This window comes from Camponotus floridanus, unplaced genomic scaffold (assembly GCF_003227725.1).
Source record: "Camponotus floridanus strain SB8 unplaced genomic scaffold, Cflo_v7.5 scaffold200, whole genome shotgun sequence".
In the NCBI taxonomy this organism is placed as follows: Eukaryota; Metazoa; Arthropoda; class Insecta; order Hymenoptera; family Formicidae; genus Camponotus; species Camponotus floridanus.
This window is the reverse complement of record NW_020229327.1, coordinates 146736-166639: the sequence shown is the minus strand read 5'-3', so window position 1 is coordinate 166639 and position 19904 is coordinate 146736. Positions and strand designations below refer to the sequence as shown.

The following is a 19904-nucleotide window of genomic DNA, read 5'->3' as shown; positions in this document are numbered from 1 at the left end:
TAATTTCTTTCTTGCTACTTTTTCAGATTCTGACATATGTTCTAAATGTGAACGAACATATTCAGCGAATGACTGATCAGGCGTTTTCAAATTATGTGTGGTATTTTCTTTTGAATTTTCGAGAAAATTCAAAATTGTATTACTAATATCTGTAAAAGTATCATCAATGCTTTTTTTTTCATCAATTTTACGTTTTTTATATTTTGAAGTATTTATTTCCTGAGAATGTTTATTATTGTCTTGAATTAAATTGTCCTGATTTTGAAATGATAATTTACTCATATTTTCTTTTTGTGGCATATTATATTTTTCATTCTCTGATTCACTAGTAGACTGGTCACTATTTTTTAACTTGCAATGACTTAAAATTTTTGAATTTTGCACAGATTGAGCAGCATTTTTGTTAGATCTAATGTTAGTAAAAGTACTGAAAAATAATAAAACAATTTTACAATAATAAATTAATAATACATTAATTACCAATAAATTAATAAAGTATATTTAAAGTCTTATTAAATTAAATTTTAATTGTTAATTATTAATTTTATAATATTAAAATAACTTACTTCCTTTTTTTAATAAAATTATCGAGAAAAGATTGTTGGGAAAAGAATGCAAATGGTTTATGTTTTGAAGAAACATTGCCACTTTTATATTCATTTTCAATATTTTTTTTTCACGACTGTATTGATCTCTTAAAGAAGTACATCTTGCTTGACAATACTTAGGCGTGTAATGTTTACCTGCAAAATTTTAACAAATAATTATTTACTGATTTATAATTTAGATAGCCTATAAATAACTTATATCGGTTGCAAAGTATATTGTTATGCAAGTTTACTAATCTAAATTTCTTTGTTGCATAATAGTAGAAATTTCCATCCAAGCATTTTCTTTCATTTGTTTATCTTTAAAATTATTATCATTTTTATCATATAAATGTTTCCATTCTCTATATAATTATATAAGGTAATCATCACCTTCTTTTTCTTCAATAATAACATCACTTGCAGATTCTATATCTTCGTGATAGATAATTGAATCATCCGTACATGGATTAAGAGAATAATAATGATCACTCATTTTCTTCAATAAAAAGTCTAAATATTTAAAAAGTAATCAATCACATTAATCAGTCTCATGTAATCACAAACGCCGAATTAATGGAACATACAATGCGATGATTATGTCCTACGTTTACGTAAAATCCTTGTGCGTTGACTAAGGGCCATAGCACATAGCATGGCGTAATGGTCTTAAAAGTCTTAAGACGTAGACGTAAGTCAACGCACAAGCTTTGGCGTATGTCGTAATGTCGTGCAACAAATAGACAATACGTGAATTGAAAAAGCATTGAAAGTAAGTAAATGATCTAATCATTTTTAAGTTTTTATTAATAAAGAATAATATAATTATATATAATCATCCTGAAATTAAATAATGCAATTTTTATTCGTTCTTCAAGTATGATAATAGTGAAATGAAAATATCTATTTTGATTACATGATATATAATATTCTAGGTTAGTTGCAATTTTTTTTATTTATTTAAAATTGTGCAGTTATTATGAAAGAAAATAAAATAGATTTCTTAATAAAATTTATTATTTATTATAAACAATAATATTTTTGTTGCTCATGCAGGTGCTTATCCAATAAACATAACATTTTAAAAGAGTATAATATGTACACAAAAAGCAAGAAGAAAAATATCAATTTTTTAATATGTGTGCTACATTGGATGTGCACGTATATTTTACTTATACGAAAAAAAAAACAAATCAGATGGTTGCACAGATGATGGTATGTTAGCCCAATTAACCAAAAAAGAGATCAATTTGAAGATTATAATTGTTTATTCCAAGAACTTAAGAATGATGAAAAAATGTTTTACCGCTACACAAGAATGACAACTGAACATTTGAACAAGCTTACAGAATTAACGACACCGTATTTAAAAAAAATAAATGAACGTGCTCTTATTCCGGAACATAGACTTATAATAGCTTTAAGATAAGAAATTCTGACATTATACAAGATTTTAAGATGTTTGATATGTATTGTAATTATTATAATTTTTGTCTTCATAAGAACGCTAAACACTAATTAATGTTGTGTAATATATGTTACTTTTTGCAGATATCTTGCTACAGGCGATTTACCGTTATCCATAGCTGTAGCTTTTAGAGTTGGCGAATCTACAGTCAGGAAAATAATAAAGGAAGTTTGTTTAGTGTTAATTAAAGTTTTACAACCTCTATATCTTGTTTGTCCTAATGATGAAGATTGGAAAAAATGTGCTGATGGTTTCTGGAAACGTTGGAATCTTCCTAATTGTGTTGGATCGATAGATGGGAAGCACATAAGATTACGATGTCCTCCAAATTCCGGAACTTTAGTTTACAATTATAAAAAATATTACAGCATAGTATTAATGGCAGTAGCAGATTCTATATACAGATTTACACTAGTTAATGTAGGAGCCTACGGAGGTAAACTTAAAATATAAAATTATTCACACTTATATTAAATGTAGTGGAAATAAAGTAATTTATGTATATGTTTATATTTAATTCAATACTGGAGACAGCGATGGAGGAATTTTTAATGATTTTCAAATAGGAATTAATTGGAACAACGAACAATTAAATCTGCCAAAAGAAATTGTTAATCTTCCTGATAGCAATATAAAAACATTCCTATATTTTATTGGTGATGATGCTTTCAGACTGTCGAATAGAATAATGAAACCCTATTCTGGTAAAAACTTAACCGATATACAGCAAATCTGTAATTATAGATTTTCAAGAGCACGCAGAACTGTCGAAAGCGCTTTTGATATTTTTGCTAACAAATGAAGAATATTTCATACATCTATTTGTATGCTGCCAGAAACTGTAAATATAATTCTTACAGCTTCAGTTTGTTTACATAATTATGTGTTAAAAGAAGAGTAACACACCGGATATAAATATTACAGTCAAGAGATAATTCCAGAAAATGATGTAAATAATATATAAATACTTATGATGAAGTAACTCTATAATTATTATATGCATATTTTATTTATTATTATTTAAATAACATTCATTAATATCTATTGTAGAATACAATGTGGCTGTCATCAAGTGTTGAAGAATGTAGTGGTAACGTAAGGGATGGTCAAGCTCAAAGGGATAAACTATGTGAATATTTTGTTTCTTCAGCTGGAAGACTGGAATGGCAATATGACTATATTCATAGAGGTCTATATCAGAATGAATAAAATAAACGCAATTATAAATAGTTTTTCTGTTTTTTAATCAAACCGTTTTGTTAATCAAAATATTGATATAATATACATTTGTCATCAAAATACAGTTATACATGTTATATAACAAAATACACACAAATATATTGTGTAATGTCGTAACAAAAAATAAATTCTTTCTTTTAATTCTACATAACACATACATATTTATTGCAACAAATAAATAAAACGCTTTTTTATGACACAGCTATTTATCCGTCTACATTCACTATTTTTAGTATAATAATGTTCGAAATCCGTAATTATTGTCGCGGTCTAAAAATTCGAAGAAACAACATCCGCATTTTTCTATTATAAAATCCGAATTCAACGGGAATCGAGAAACTTCTCGAAATTCTATTTTCGGCAAAAAACCCGACCGTTCGAGTTATCTCTCATTTTTTTCGGTACCAAAGAAACGCTCGGTAAAAACAATTGACAATAACATTGTCAACCGCCGCCAAAATCCGCGCAACGGTCGGGCATGCGCGCCCATACGTCACGATCAGCTGATGGCCAATCAGCTGATCGAAAAAGGTCGTGCGCATGGCAAACGCCGCAACGCTATTTCCTGACCTCATCGGCGGCCAATTATGCGCGGCGCCATGAGGTCACCGCCAAATTTTGAAGTTAATTGGGCCACGTCGCAACGGGGCCCAAAATCCGCCTGGTATATAATGAGCCCAGCGAGAGGGCACAAAAAGTCTCGCACTTTACGCTCCGTACTCATTATTCGACCGCTTGTTACACCGCTATATTCAAACGATCGCTATTCTTTTGGACATTTCTCTATTCTCTCGGCAAATCCGCAGATCATACCGCACACGACGACCGCTATCTCTTTCGGACTTTGATTTCCCGCACGTATTCTCGCGAATCCGCGCACGGCGACCGCTTCGCTTCATTGCACTGCTCGTCTCTTCACATTGTGGCGTCATCACCGCACTGGACACTTGTAACCTTTTAATTTTGACTTTAATAAAGTCTGTCTTTGTCATTCAGAGTCAACCGTTCTTTTCACTGACGGCCTTTCACTTTCCACACTTTACCGCCGGAATCGCTCGCGAACATTTCTGGTCCTTCGAGCCGGAGTATTATCATCATCCGCGTCCGCTGTTTCGTGAGTGATCCTCTCAGTGTCGTGCAGTTTGTGGCGTGCAGTGAACTCTGAAAACACAAGAAGAACATTGAGCATGAGTACAGACGTTAAGGTATTGCTGGAGGCGCAGCACGACATCCACGGTCGGATCTCCCGCGCCGTGGACAATCTTCGGAAGATGGGCGTGAGCAACATCACCCGCGACGCCATCCAAGCCCGCATCAGTATCCTGGACAACCTCTGGCAGAAAATGGAGGCCCAGCATGAGCTCGTTCGAGCAGCGCTGAAAGACCGGTATCAGGACAGTGAGTACGCTGTATCCAATTTTATCGAAGTCGCGGAGAATACTTACGTGACGCAACGTAGCACGTTGACCGGCTACGCGGAAAAGCTCAAGGGCGAGGCGTCCGTTGAGGCTAAAGGCGAGCCGAATCAGGAACAGGCTCCTAAAACCTCGCTGCCGCGCATCAAGCTTCCGACGTTTTCGGGATCGTACGAGGAGTGGCCGTCCTTCCGCGATCTCTTCCTATCGGTTATCGGGGGGAATGCGTCAGTCTCCGACATCGAGCGCTTTCACTACCTCCGGTCTTGCGTCAAAGGGGCCGCTGAAAAATTAATCAAGTCATTAACAGTGACCGGTGACAATTATCATCGCGCTTGGTCGGTTCTGTGCAAACACTTCGAGAATAAAAGAGAGCTCATCCGTTCTAATTTCGCTGCGTTCACCTCGGTTCCCAAAATGAAATGCGAATCCGCGGAGGAACTCGGTCGCATCCATAACGCCGTTACGACCGCGGTAAACGCACAGGAGAGTATAGGGAGGCCCATCAACTCCCATGGCATGGATCTCCTTAATTTCCTCGCTATCGAGCTTTTTGACTCGCGTACACGGATGGAATGGGAGTCCTCTACCTGCGACTCCGCTGATCCGCCGGATCACGACACTCTTGTCGACTTCATCGCCAAGCGCATTCTTACGCTAAATGCCGCCAAGCCGAGATCGCCGCTGAAGAGCTCCGAAAGTCCGTCGCGAACCGCAAAGGCCCACCACGCGAAGACCGGATCCGACCACTTGAAGTGCGCACTGTGTCAGGGAAAGCACGCGCTCATGCACTGTAACGTATTCAAGGCCAAGCCTGCGATTGACCGAAGGTCCTTTGTGGAACAGGGCAGACTGTGCTATAACTGCCTCGGGAATCACTTAATTTCCAAATGTCAGTCTGTAAGGACCTGTCTGACGTGCAAGAACAAGCACCACACTACGCTGCACGACGCGTATGTTTCGTCCTCGTCCAACGAAGCAACCGCTCTATCCGCGATGCACTCCGCATCTGACCGCAAGGCGATCCTCCTCGCGACCGCCCGTGTGCACATCACTGATCGCTCCGGGGATCTTCATCCAGTTCGAGCGATGCTCGATCAAGGCTCCGAGGTGTCAATCATCTCCGAGGCGCTGGTCCAGCGCCTGAGGCTTCCCCGCTCCAGCTCCTCAGTGTCAATCATCGGCATCGGCGGAGCTCGATCCGGGTCAACCCGCGGCAGGGTGTCGCTCGATCTCTCCTCGCCGATCACTGGAGCCAAGCTTAAGGCCGTCGCCTTCGTGCTACCCCGCCTGTCGGCGTATCAGGGTCCGGCGGTAACCAACCTCGCCTCCTGGCCTCATGCCCGTGGTCTTGAACTCGCCGACCCCAGGTATCAGGAGCGCGATCCGGTCGAGTTATTGTTGGGCGCCGAAGTTTACTCGATCATCCTGGAAGTCGGCCTTCGCAAGGGTGGTCCCCAAGAACCCCTCGCCCAAAAAACTGCCTTGGGATGGATTCTGTCAGGAGGGTCCCGCTCGGCGTCCTTCCAAGGTCTCCGCAGCTCCCTGCAGTGCACTGTGGATCAAGAATTAAATCAGCTTGTGCACAACTTTTGGGAACAGGAGAGAGAATCGTCTCCCCCGGTTGCACCCACGCCAGAGGAAGAGGAGTGTGAAACCTTCTTCACTCTTACTCACCAGCGGACAGCCTCAGGAAGATACGTCGTACGTCTCCCATTTTCTTCCTTGCCAACGTCACTGGATGAGACGCGAAAACCAGCCGGAAGCCTCTTGAACGCTATGGATCGTCGGTGCAAGAAAGATCCTGAATTCGGAGTTCGGTATCGAGAATTCATGCAGGAATATGAGGACCTGAAACATATGAGTCCTGTGAATACGGTCGGCAACGCTGAATGTTACTTGCCTCACCATGGAATCCTCCGCCAGTCCAGCTCCAGTACTAAGCTCCGCGTTGTCTTCAACGGGTCACAACGCACCAGCTCCGGAGACTCCCTCAACCAGCATCTGTTTATCGGCGCCAACTTACTGCCAGCCTTAGCTGACGTCCTTCTCCGCTGGCGCCGGCACCGCTTCGTATTCGTCACCGATATCGAAAAGATGTTCCGGCAAATACTCGTCCATCCGGAAGATCGCCGCTTCCAGCGGATACTTTGGCACTCAGGGGCTTCCGACAAGGTCCAAGAATTCGAGCTGAACACCGTGACCTACGGGCTCGCCTGCGCTCCGTTCCTCGCCGTCCGCACACTTCGCCAATTAGCAGCCGACGAAGAAGCGCGGGGCCCGAAGGGGGCAGCCGCTCTGCGCCGTGACTGTTACATGGATGATGTAATTACGGGATCAGACACCTTGCGCGATGCGGTCGCCTTGCAGACGGAACTCCGAGAGCTTTGCACGGCGGGCGGGTTTCCGCTGCGGAAATGGGCTGCCAATAGCGAGACAATCCTGGAGGGAGTTCCTCCGGATCATCGACTCCAGCAGGCGCACCACTCCTGGGAGAACGAGGTGCACTCCACCTTAGGCCTGCGCTGGCATCCCGCCAGTGACGAATTCTCTTTCGCGATCCGGCCTCGAGTCTCTGGGGGGTACACGAAGAGGCAAGTCCTAGCGGAAACGGCGCGGTTATTCGATCCCTTGGGGTGGCTCGCCCCTGTTATTATCCGTGCCAAGATACTGATCCAATCAGCGTGGTTGAAAGGGCTGGATTGGGACACTCCGCTCCCAATTGAGGACGCGCAGTCCTGGCGGCGCCTCCTCTCCGAACTCCATTTACTTGAGCGCCTCCGAATAAGGCGCTGGCTGGGCACTGTCCACCAGGGCACGCAGATCGAAATCCACGGATTCGCCGACGCGTCCGAGCGTGGTTTCGCGGCGGTCGTCTACCTTCGCGTGAAGAGTGCCGACGAGACGTCCATTCACTTGCTGGCGGCTAAAAGCAAGGTCGCGCCAATAAAGCCCGTGACGCTCCCACGGCTAGAACTTTGCGCTGCATCCTTGCTGACGGGTCTTGTACGGCACCTCCGGTCTTCACTCGACCTACCATCGGCGCCCGTATATCTCTGGTCCGACTCCCGAGTCGTCCTTCACTGGATCAAGGGCCACGCGTCTCGGTGGAAAACCTACGTGGCCAACCGAGTGTCACTGATCCAGCAGCGGCTCCCCGAAGCTCAATGGAGGCACGTGCCTGGCCAAGAGAATCCCGCCGATTGTGCGTCCAGAGGGATCGCACCGAGGGACCTGTTGAACCACTCCCTCTGGTGGAATGGCCCGGCCTGGCTGCTCAAGGGTCAGTCGCTATGGCCGGACAGCCACGACCAGACATCGATGGAAAACGTTCCTGAAAAGAGAATGACGGTATTAGTCGCCACCAGCAAGGACAGACCGGAGCCGGAAATCCTCCTCCAGTTCTCAACGCTGCATAGACTCTTACGTGTCTCTGCCTGGTGCCTTCGTTGGCGCCGAACTCCTCGCCGTTCCCCCAGCACTGCACTGCTCCCGGACGAACTCGACTCCGCTCTACTCCGTTGGCTCAGGGTCGTCCAGGGAGTCCACTACCCTGCCGAGCTCGCCGCCGTGCGTGAGTCTCGCTCAATGCCTCACGGCAGTCACCTGGCCAGGCTGCACCCCTTCATCGACGACAAGGGAGTCCTGCGTGTCGGTGGTCGCCTGAAACACGCCATACTGACCTTCGATGAACGACACCCCATGATAGCACCGCCCACTTCATGGCTCACTAAGCTCATGGTGGAATCCTGCCACCGCCGGACGCTGCACGGAGGCACGCAGCTCACTCTGGGGCTCCTCCGCCTCCGCTTCTGGGTTCCGCAGGGTCGAGCCGTGGTCAAGCGGATCCTGCACCGATGCGTGACTTGCACCCGCTGGCGAGCCATCACTCCGCAGCCTCTCATGGGCGACCTCCCTCGAGAGCGAGTTACTCCTGCTCGTCCCTTCCTGAGAACGGGAGTCGATTACGCTGGCCCGATATTCATCCGTACATCCAAAGGACGTGGACATCGAGCGCATAAGGCGTTCATAGCTGTATTCGTTTGCCTTTGTTCCAGAGCGATCCACCTTGAAGTAGCGTCTGACTACTCCTCAGACGCTTTTCTCGCCGCCTTCCGCAGGTTCGTTTCCCGCCGTGGACTGTGCGAGGAAATGTACTCAGACTGCGGGACGAACTTTATCGGAGCAGACAGACAACTCCGAGAACTTTTCCGAGCATCTTCTCCCGACGGCCGTCGAATCTCTCAGGCAGTCACCAAAGAGGGTATATCCTGGCGCTTCAACCCGCCTAGCGCCCCGCACTTTGGAGGACTCTGGGAGGCGGCGGTGAAGTCGACGAAACATCACCTGCGACGGGTGATAGGAGAAGCTACGCTTACCTTCGAGGAGATGAGTACTCTTCTGGCTCAAATCGAAGCTTGTCTGAACTCTCGTCCGTTGCAGGCCTTATCTGACGATCCGGACGACCTGTCCGCACTGACTCCAGGACATCTTCTTATAGGCGCCCCTCTGCTGGCGATTCCAGAGCCTTCATCGGCCGAACGTTCACCAAGTATGTTGTCGCGGTGGCAACTCCTCCAGCGAATGCGCGACCACTTCTGGCAGCGATGGTCCCAGGAGTACATCCACGCCTTGGCACCCCGTCCAAAATGGCTCAAGGCCGAGCTCGCTCCGGAGGTCGGAGCTTTGTGCCTCATCCGCTCGGAGTCAACTCCACCTGCCCGATGGCCTCTCGCGCGTATCATCCGGTTGCACCCAGGAAGCGACGGCACTGTCCGCGTGGTGACCGTCCGAACGTCCACTTCGGAACTCGTCCGGCCGATTGTAAAGCTCGTCCTCCTGCCGGGAGTCAAGGAGGCCCACACGCCCGCGGACGAGTAGCAGTCTCAAGCGTTATTCTCCCTGCGTAGCGTTTTCGCGCTTCTTTGTACATATGTAATATAAGGAGCTTCCCGGCGCTTGTATATAATGTATATTTTCTATGTCAGCTGTCTGTCGCACGCTCCGCGATTTCACCGTGTACTTTCATTATCACTCACTCACTATCACTCACTCACTATCACTCACTCACTATCGTTGCGGGAGCCTTCGTCGATCATTGCACTTCACAATGTACGATTTTTCATTCCTTTCATCACTGTAAAAATTTCACTCCATACCGCATTACTTATTCTCGCGAAAGATTAATCGAAACTGTTCGACACGTGTCTTCTCATTACGTCACACATTTCATTCATACATCACGATCGATAGCTCGTCAATGGCACAGTACGCGACACCTGTCCGCATCCGCACACACTCCCAAATTTCGTCATGTAATGACGAGGCGGGCGGGATGTTCGAAATCCGTAATTATTGTCGCGGTCTAAAAATTCGAAGAAACAACATCCGCATTTTTCTATTATAAAATCCGAATTCAACGGGAATCGAGAAACTTCTCGAAATTCTATTTTCGGCAAAAAACCCGACCGTTCGAGTTATCTCTCATTTTTTTCGGTACCAAAGAAACGCTCGGTAAAAACAATTGACAATAACATTGTCAACCGCCGCCAAAATCCGCGCAACGGTCGGGCATGCGCGCCCATACGTCACGATCAGCTGATGGCCAATCAGCTGATCGAAAAAGGTCGTGCGCATGGCAAACGCCGCAACGCTATTTCCTGACCTCATCGGCGGCCAATTATGCGCGGCGCCATGAGGTCACCGCCAAATTTTGAAGTTAATTGGGCCACGTCGCAACGGGGCCCAAAATCCGCCTGGTATATAATGAGCCCAGCGAGAGGGCACAAAAAGTCTCGCACTTTACGCTCCGTACTCATTATTCGACCGCTTGTTACACCGCTATATTCAAACGACCGCTATTCTTTTGGACATTTCTCTATTCTCTCGGCAAATCCGCAGATCATACCGCACACGACGACCGCTATCTCTTTCGGACTTTGATTTCCCGCACGTATTCTCGCGAATCCGCGCACGGCGACCGCTTCGCTTCATTGCACTGCTCGTCTCTTCACATTGTGGCGTCATCACCGCACTGGACACTTGTAACCTTTTAATTTTGACTTTAATAAAGTCTGTCTTTGTCATTCAGAGTCAACCGTTCTTTTCACTGACGGCCTTTCACTTTCCACACTTTACCGCCGGAATCGCTCGCGAACAAATAATAATTGTAATTTCTTATTTGATATTACATTAGATAATAAAAACAAAAAAAATTTATTTTTCAGTCTTTAGTATTTTAGCATAACGAGCTTAACGAAAAATATTATAAATTCTTTTTTCTAAGTTACATAAAAATATATGAAACACATCTTTTTAACATAACTATTATTTATCACTAAACAGAAAATAAAATTACGTAATTACTCAATAAATGAAATAATAATTATGAATATGTATTAGAATATTTAACAAATAATAAAATTTGTAAGGGATTAAGCACAATGAAAAATATAAGGAATAGGAACAGGGAATAATGTAGAAAAGAAAGAGAGAAAAAGATATTTCTTTTTCGCTTTCTTTCTTAGGTTATTCCCTGTTCTTATTCCTTATATTTTTCATTGTACTAGAGCCCTAAAAATTACATTTTTGGTAATGATGTAGATATAGCATCCATGATCATTTTCCTTCTTAAATTTTTTTCATGTTCTGGAATATTGTTAAGCTGTAATAAATGCTTTAATAAATTCTATAAATATCATCTGGTGTAGATTGTTGTGAACAAGATTGCTGTGAAGTCTCCATATAATTACTAATTTTATTACTTAAACTGAAAAACGTTTGTTCCAACTCTTTGGTTTCATTCATTTTTCTTTTTTTAAGTTTTGGAGAACATTTTAGAACATCTGGAGATTTATCAATATTAATATTTTGTTTATCATTTGCATTTGTATTTTCCTTATTATTTGAAGAATAAGCAGAAATATTGTCGGAATCACAAGTTTCTTTGGCTAAATTTTTTTCAACAAAAACATTTGCTTCATTTTCACTTGCTTGAGATCTTGAATTAATATAAGTTCTAAAACAAACAATAATAGATATTAAAAGCGTTAAGCTCTTAATGCTAAAAACAAGTCATTATTAATATAATGTTAAATATTTTAAATTATGTTAATTTATTTACTACAAATAAACTACCTTCTTCTTTTGATGACTTGATCTAAGAATGACAATTGAGAATAAAATGACCATTTAGAAGAATTAGGATGAGCTGCACTTCCACTTTTAGATTGACTTTCTATTTTTTTTTCTCACGATTGTATTGCTCTCGTAGTGAGCAACATCGTTTTTGACAATATTGTGGTGTGTAAAGATCACTTGTAATAACAATTCAAGAACAAATAAAGACATATATAATTAAAAATAATTCAATAAACAACCATATACAATAATTACCGCAATTAGTTGCAATCATTATTTTTGATACTTCCTTCCAAGCATTTTCTTTCATTAATATGTTCTTAAAATTTGAATTTTTTTTGTCAAAGAAAAGGCCTTTCTCTATATAATTCTATAAGGAAATCATCACCATTTCTTTCTTCAACAATAACACTTTCACTATTATAATCTTCCAATACATCTTCAGCACCAATATTTAATTCATCTACATAATCACAGTAACTCTTATGGTCTGACATTTTTGTCCGATAATTTTTTCTTAATAAGAACCTAAAAAAAACTGATTTGTAAATTAACATAAAAAGAGAACAAAACAATTTTATATGAAAAAAAAGAAAGAAAAATTATAGCTAACCTAAAATATATATCTTGTAATCAAAATTGTAATCAAATTGCAACTAACCTAGAATATTATATATCATGTAATCAAAATAGATATTTTCATTTCACTATTATCATACTTGAAGAACGAATAAAAATTGCATTATTTAATTTCAGGATGATTATATATAATTATGATATTATTCTTTATTAATAAAAACTTAAAAATGATTAAATCTTTTACTTACTTTCAATGCTTTTTCAATTCACGTATTGTCTATTTGTTGTACGACATTACGACATACGCCAAAACTTGTTCGTTGACTTACGTCTACGTCTTAAGACTTTTAAGACCATTACGCCATGCTATGTGCTATGACCCTAATGACTCCGACTTACGCATACGACTTTGTCAGAAACAGTTACGACATCTTTGTGCTCAGGCTCTATCTTTGTTCTACATTCCATCAGAATAAAGATAGAATGATGTTTCAAAGCATCCAGAGCGTCTTCCCGACCGCAGCCTATATTTTATGTTTACTGTTTACGGACAATATCTTATGGATCTATGGATGTTCTATGATTGGTTGAATTGTTCTATATTCTCATTCATTGGCTAAGCCTTACGTTACGTCTTATGCTTATGGTTACGGAAATTCATCTACGATGGCCTTTACGGAACGATTTGAGAGGGTGTCGCGTAGAGCTCTAAAGTATTGTATTGGCTTCAGAGGATCTATATCATGTAATATTGTGTACGCGGAATCAGATATTGGTCCCGCCCGATTTAGATCGGATTATTTAGCACAAAAATTCTTAATCAAGTCTTATGCTATTAGACCTAGCATTCTGATTGATAATCTTCAGAGTTTGCATTTTTTTCACTTTGAGTCTGGTTTTAATCTTTTTAATAGATTTCCCCTTTATCGGGACTTCCGTTTCCCAAGGGATTATATTGGGTTGTCCGGAAAGTCCGTGCGGATTTTTAAGCAAAATTCGAATGAAAAAATTTTGTTGTTAAAAGTTATTTCATTCTGTGATATATGCACCATTATTTTGCACAATACTTTTCCATCTTTCGGGTAATTTCATAATTCCTCTCTCATAGAAGTCTTGGGTTTTTTCGGCGAAGAAGCTGTCCAAGTAGTTTTTGAGGAGTTGCAAAGAAGCAAAGTTCAAACCATTAATTGAGTTTTGTAGCGACCGAAATAAATGAAAATCCGAGGGTGCAATGTCGGGGGAATACGGTGGATGAGGCAAAACATCCCAGCCAAACGCCAATAATTTTTGGCGAGTCTGCAAACTTGCATGAGGTCTGGCGTTATCATGATGAAAAACGACGCCTTTCCTATTGATCAATTCCGGACACTTTTTGGCGATTTCTATCTTCAATTTATCCAACTGTGAATAGTACTTGTCCGAATCGATGGTTTCGTTGTCCGGTAGTAGCTCATAATATACTATCCCCTTCCAATTCCACCAAATGCAGAGCATTACCTTTTTCGGATGTAAGCCTGCCTTCGAAGTGGTTAATGGCGGTTCACCTCGCTTGCTCCACGACCTTTTACGCTCGACATTATTATAAATTATCCACTTTTCGTCGCCTGTTATGATGCGTTTTAAAAATGAATCGTATTCGTTGCGTTTGTATAGCAAATCGCTGATGGAAATGCGGTCAATACGATTTTTCTCAGTTAAGTCGTGCGGCACCCAAACATCAAGCTTTTTTACCATCTGGAGCTTGTTTAAATGTTCGGAAACAGTTGATTTGCCAATGTTTAACCTCGCTGCGATTTCCCGAACTGTGATCTGCCGCTCGGAATCGATTAAAGCTGTTATTTGGTCGACATCAGTGGTGACTGGCCGACCAGAGCGAGGAGCATCTTCAATATTCATTTCTCCTGAACGAAATTTAGCAAACCACTTCTGACACATGCGATCACTTACGGCATCTTCCCCGTATACGGCACATATTTTTTTTCGAGTTTGTGTCGCGTTCTTTCCTTTACGGAAATAAAAAAGCATTATGCATCGAAAAAACACGTTATTTCCTTCCATCTCTAAACTAATGTCAAGTAAAAAGTTTTTAATTTATTGGGATAATTAATATCACTAAGTATGCGTTGAAATGTCACTAATCAAAACACGAAAGCATTTGACATATCACATCGACATAAACTTGTAAAATTCGCCTTTGAACGACATCTATTGAGAAATCCGCACGAACTTTCCGGACAACCCAATAGATCTAGAATCACGACCTTCACCAGGATTCCGTTGTATTAATTTTCTTAAACTTCTACTTTCGTTCCGAAGGTTGACTATCCTCCCCCATATGTAGTGGATATTACTGCTGCTCCGTCCCTTAGCTTGTTTTTTTTCTCATTTTTCATCTTATCGATAGATGCTCCTTCTACACAGATGCATCAAAGTCTGATTCGCTCGCATTTAAGCGCAATTTATTACTCTCCTGATATCTCGATACAGAAGAAATATAAGCTAGATGGCTGCTTTTCAATTTTTTCAGCGGAATGTATCGCCATTATTTGTACTATGGATTGCATCTTAGAAAGAGGCATAAAAAAAGCCTCGATATTTACTGATTCCCGCAGTGTTGTGAAGACTCTGTCCAACGGTTTGTTGGACAAAGATCTTTCATACCTTATTTTAGTATTGAAAAACAAGTTGAGATCAGCCTTTTTGCAGAATTTAGACATTATCATTGTTTGGGTCCTTCTCATGTAGGTATTTTGGATAATGAAACGGCGGACTTCCTGGCAAGGGATGCTGTTCAAGAGAAACGATCGACTATCTTCCTCCCCATACTGACTTTTACTCGATAGTAAGGGAAAAATACCTTACTGTGATCGAGAAGTATTTGCTTGCCCAATCTGAAATCAGAGGCGCGCAATATTTTAATCTCTACCGCCCTTTGTGAGAAGACCATGGTTTGATAAACTTACTTACTTAATTTTAGTCGATTAGAAATCGCAACCATACATAGAATCAGGTCTAATCATTACAATTTGAATTACAGCCTTCATAGGTGTGGCCTCATCCGACGACCTGCCTGTCTTTGTAGTTCACCTTAACAAGACATCAATCATATTTTATAATCCTGTCCATTGCTTGAGAGACACCGGACGTAACTAACACACTTGCTCGGGAAAGTCCTGGTTCATCTCCTCCTTACCCTTGGTCCATAATCTTGCTTTAACTGACGGAGTCGTAAGAAACTAACCATCATAATTAATTATTCTTCTCACATTCAACTGTAGTTGGTTAATTGCTCGCTCCACGAGCAACGGAACAAAAAATTCGAAAAATCGCGAGCAACGAAAGCACATGTTTCTTTAACCGAAGAACTTTTTTTAAGAGAACGTTTGCTTTTCGAGACCACGTTTACATAGATTTTGTCCTTCGAGATCTGGATTTTTCACGAGAGTAACGGAATTTTGACTATAGTTTTTATTGTCATGATTTGCAGTTTTGATCATTCTCAGAGGACAAAATTGTTATCGCGGGCTCTTTATTAAGGCAATTCGCGGTGGCTGCTCTTTATTGGACGTCAGTGGCATAGCGGTGTGGTGCGATAGGCGCGAGATGACGGCAAGTATAGAGCTCGCGATTTGCCGACGGCATTGGCTCTCTATACGTCACCAACGCGCCAAAATATAATTGCGAGTCGTGTAATCTCCGCTTCGGCTCAATTCTCAATACCTTCCGTAAAACCCTAACAGCACATGATATCATTCGAATATTCTATACTCATACTGTAAATATACGTTACAGATGTAATATACTGAGAATAATCTCATAATATCTCTTAGGCCGGTATTCATAGTCCGGTCTTACATTTAAGATCATCTTAAAAACTCATTCCACCAGTCAATAGCTGCATTGTAGCTATTTGATTGGTTGAATGAGTTCTTAAGATGATCTTAAATATAAGACCGGGCTATGAATACCGGCCTTATTGTATATTATTTTTCATATATTTTTAGAATATACTTTGAATATCTCGTATTGTAACGGTACGGCCTATCCCGATCGCCACGGACTGGCTCGCCGATTCCCAAGATTCGGGAGTAGGTAGGAGAGTCAAGCTCGCGAGTCCTCTTTTATTTCAAACAAGCTTTTATTTGTAAATCGTTTATCCTACGCGAAAGCACAACGAACTTAACCTACGAAAGATTATAAACGGCTTATCCTATGAGAGATTACAACTAGCTTAGCCTACGGGAGTGTACAGGTAGCTTATCCTACAAACGGTTTATCCTACGAGAGAGTACAACTTAGTCTACGAAAGATTACACCTAGACGGTCGGTCGCAAGTTCAGACGGCGAGCTCGCGATCGCGGATTTCACTGTGCGGTGCGCGGAAATCGAATGCCGGGCAAACCCGGACGGTGGAGAGGTCACACCCGTCTCCGTCATCGAGAACGGTCAGGAAGCCGAATGCCGGGCAAACCCAGACGGCGGAGAGGTCACTCGGCGAGAACGGTCAGGATTCAGAGTATCTCGGTTCAGAACAGGTCGGAAGCTGGAGAGGAATAGGTAGCGGTCTGTCGCGCGAGCCGGCTTATATACGGCTCGAGGATCCCCACGCTCGCGTGCGTCGAGGAGGGAATGAGACTAAGTGAGGGAGTCCATAGGCGGAATCGCCGGTGGATGCCAGAGGCGTCGAGTTGCGGAGTCAGGAATTTACACGCAGGGAACTGTTACGTTTAAAGTTTTTATTTTATGAAATCAATACTGGACTATAATAAATGAACAATATAATACAACAATATAAACAAGATAAATGATATAAACCATATAAACAATATAAATGAATATAATTATAGTAGCGATGCAAAGACGTCGTCACACCACCCCGCGCTCATGGGGGCTCGCCGAGGCGCTGGATCGCTCGGGATGAAATCGTATCACCCATCAGCCCGATGCGATGTGTACTCAGTACCTCCGCTCGACGATGGCTGACCCGGCGGGGACCGCGACAATGGTGCCATCGCCCAGGCAAATCGGAATGAACCCGGCGATGAGTTGCCCTTTCTTTGCGGCTCCGGTGGTCGGTGGCCTGGTGGTCGGCGGTTGGATCGTCGACGGTCCGGCGAATGGCCTGGCGGTCGGTGGCCGAGCGTTTGTCAGCCGGGTAATAGGCAGCTTGGTGGTCGCTGGCCGAGCAGTCGTCGGCCGAGTAGTAGGCGGTCTGGCGGTCGGTGGCCGAATGTTTGTTGGCCGGGTAATAGGCGGCTCGGTGATCAGCGGCCGGGTTGCTGGTGGTTTGGCGATGTTTGGCTTGGCGGCCGGTGAATGGATAGCCGCAGGTCGGGGGCGGCGACCCTTCCACGACGGCGCGGCTTTCTCTCCGGTGACGGTAGCCAGGAGAATCGCCTTCCGACGATTAGTCCTGTCGGACAGTTGGACCGACGTTCCTGGACGCGGCGGTCGTCGGGGAAGGCTCGGGTTCGCAGGCGACGCGGCGGGATGTGGCACCGGTGGTGCCGTGGGCTGTGGTGTCGGCGCTGGTCCGCTGTGCTCGGACTCCGAGCTCGAGCTGAGCTCTCCAAAGAGGTCGTACAGCTCGCGTCTGTCTATGTCGACGCACGGGGTTGTATGGCCTTATATACCTGCCGTATTGCTAGTGGAGGAGGTTCATTCGAAGAATTTCCGGTGATTCGGGAGTGTCCCACAGTTCTAAGGGAAGCTTCTTCGGAACAGAGTTCGTTTGGTTGGTCAGAGATGGCGCCACTTTGGCGTGGTCGGTAACTTTCTGCCGGATTAAATGGCGTTCTGTTCTTCGTTCGCCCGGGGGTTTTTCGGTGTGTTCGGTTGTGGTTTCAGGTCCTGGACGTGGATATGTCGGTGCCATTTTCCGCGTTCGTCGCGTAGGTCCACGATGACTGGGGATATTATCCGGCGTATTTCCATGGGACCTGAAAATCGAGGGGTGAGTTTGGCGTTAAATGCGTCTTCGCGGTTCGACAGAGACCGTTCCCGTTTCCATACCTTGTCGCCCAGCCGGGGGCGCCAGTCACGTCGCCGCAGATTGTAGTGGCGTTCCTGTTTCTGGAATGCTCGTGCCAAGTGAATCCTGGCTACTTCGTATGCATTCTCCAGACGCTGTCGGTAAGACTCCGGGGGAGCCTGGTCTTGGGTTGATGGTCGCTCGGTAAGGTGCGGCGGTGCCAATTCGTGGCCGTGGACCAGAAAAGCCGGGGAGTATCCGGTTGCCTCGTACCGGGCGGTGTTCAATGCGAACTGAAGGACGTCGATGCACTCGTCCCAATCCCGGTGCCGGTCGCCTATGTACTGATCATGGTCTTAACGGTTCGCTCTTTCCACCGGATTGCAGTGCGACGCGTAAACAGGTGACATGCGATGTTGGATCCCGAATGACGCCAATAAAGTGCGGAACTGGCGAGAGGTGAACTGGGTCCCGTTGTCCGAGATGAGTTGGTTCGGATATCCATGACGGTAGATGACGCGGGTTATTTCCTTCGCTAGTATCGTGGCGGTGGCGCGTCGTAGGGAAACCATCTCTATCCACTTGCTAAAACGGTCCTGGGCGGTCAGGAGCTAGACATGTCCTCGAACCGAGCGTGGCAGAAGTCCGACCAGGTCTACTGAGACCTGCTGCCAAGGGGCGGTCATTGGTGTAACGTGTAAGTTTCCTGCGGGTCGTTGCTGCGGTACTTTATGGACTAGGCAGTTTGGGCAACTCCGAACGTACCGGACTGTCTCCCGGAACATTCCTGGCCAGTAGTACAGCCAGGCGAGTCGGGCTATCGTTTTAGCCACTCCCAGGTGCCCTGCGGTTGGGTCGTGTAGCCGGCGTAGGATGACGAGTCGCTGTCCCCGGGGGACGCATCGCTTCCATTGTTCGGCCGATGATACTTAGCTAAAGTCCAAGTCGTGCAGAACATGTCGAAATAGCTGGTCGTTACGTACCTCGTAAACGGGGTACTTGGCCGGTCGGCTCTTTACCTCCGCGAGGAGGCGTTGATACCATGGGTATGCTATCTTGTGTTGCATTGCGTTGAGTTAGGGCTCCCGGGAGAGGGCATCAGCCACTTGATTTTGGCCTCCCCTTCTATAATGTATGGTAAAATCGAACTGTTGCAGTTCGAAGAGCCAACGCTCCAGACGACCGGACGGATTCTCCAGGTGCTGCAACCACTTGAGGGACTGGTGGTCAGTTATTACGGTGAATCGATACCCTTCTAAGTAATCCCGCATTCGCCGGATCCCCCAGACCACGGCGAAACATTCCAACTCGGTTGCGCTATAGTTCCGCTCGGCACCGTTGAGTGTTCGGTTGGCGTATGCGATACTCGCTCTCCTTCTGCCTGGTGCTGGATTAATACGGCCCCTAGCCCATGTGAACTGGCGTAGGGTTTGTAGCAGGAACGGCTTGTGGAAGTTTGGACAGGCCAGAATCGATGTAGAGATTAACGCTTCCTTTAGCTGTCG

At 44.1% G+C, this 19904-nt stretch overlaps 3 protein-coding genes across 3 annotated transcripts; 2 read left to right on the top strand and 1 right to left on the bottom strand.

The window, feature by feature from the left end:
* Positions 1-1905: 1905 nt before the first annotated feature.
* On the top strand, positions 1906-7435 carry LOC112637801. Its single transcript, XM_025408350.1, has 4 exons — positions 1906-1949; positions 2139-2491; positions 4450-7303; positions 7393-7435. The coding sequence occupies exons 1-4, from the start codon at positions 1906-1908 to the stop codon at positions 7433-7435; spliced, it is 3294 nt and encodes a 1097-aa protein (XP_025264135.1).
* Positions 7436-8297: 862 nt separating this feature from the next.
* On the top strand, positions 8298-9590 carry LOC112637800. Its single transcript, XM_025408349.1, has one exon. It carries the CDS (start codon positions 8298-8300, stop codon positions 9588-9590), a length of 1293 nt encoding a protein of 430 aa, XP_025264134.1.
* Positions 9591-13457: 3867 nt separating this feature from the next.
* On the bottom strand, positions 13458-14324 carry LOC112637799 (histone-lysine N-methyltransferase SETMAR-like). Its single transcript, XM_025408348.1, has one exon. The coding sequence runs from the start codon at positions 14322-14324 to the stop codon at positions 13458-13460; it is 867 nt and encodes a 288-aa protein (XP_025264133.1).
* Between the last annotated feature and the right edge of the window lie 5580 nt (positions 14325-19904).

Coding starts and splice junctions, on each gene's coding strand:
- LOC112637800 (XM_025408349.1), top strand. CDS start 8,298: ATGCCTCACGGCAGTCACCTGGCCAGGCTGCACCCCTTCATCGACGAC.
- LOC112637799 (XM_025408348.1), bottom strand. CDS start 14,324: ATGAATATTGAAGATGCTCCTCGCTCTGGTCGGCCAGTCACCACTGAT.
- LOC112637801 (XM_025408350.1), top strand. CDS start 1,906: ATGACAACTGAACATTTGAACAAGCTTACAGAATTAACGACACC. Junction 2,492..4,449: donor TAATGTAGGAGCCTACGGAG/GTAAACTTAAAA, acceptor TGTGGCGTGCAG/TGAACTCTGAAAACACAAGA. Junction 7,304..7,392: donor TCTGGGGGGTACACGAAGAG/GCAAGTCCTAGC, acceptor TGATCCAATCAG/CGTGGTTGAAAGGGCTGGAT.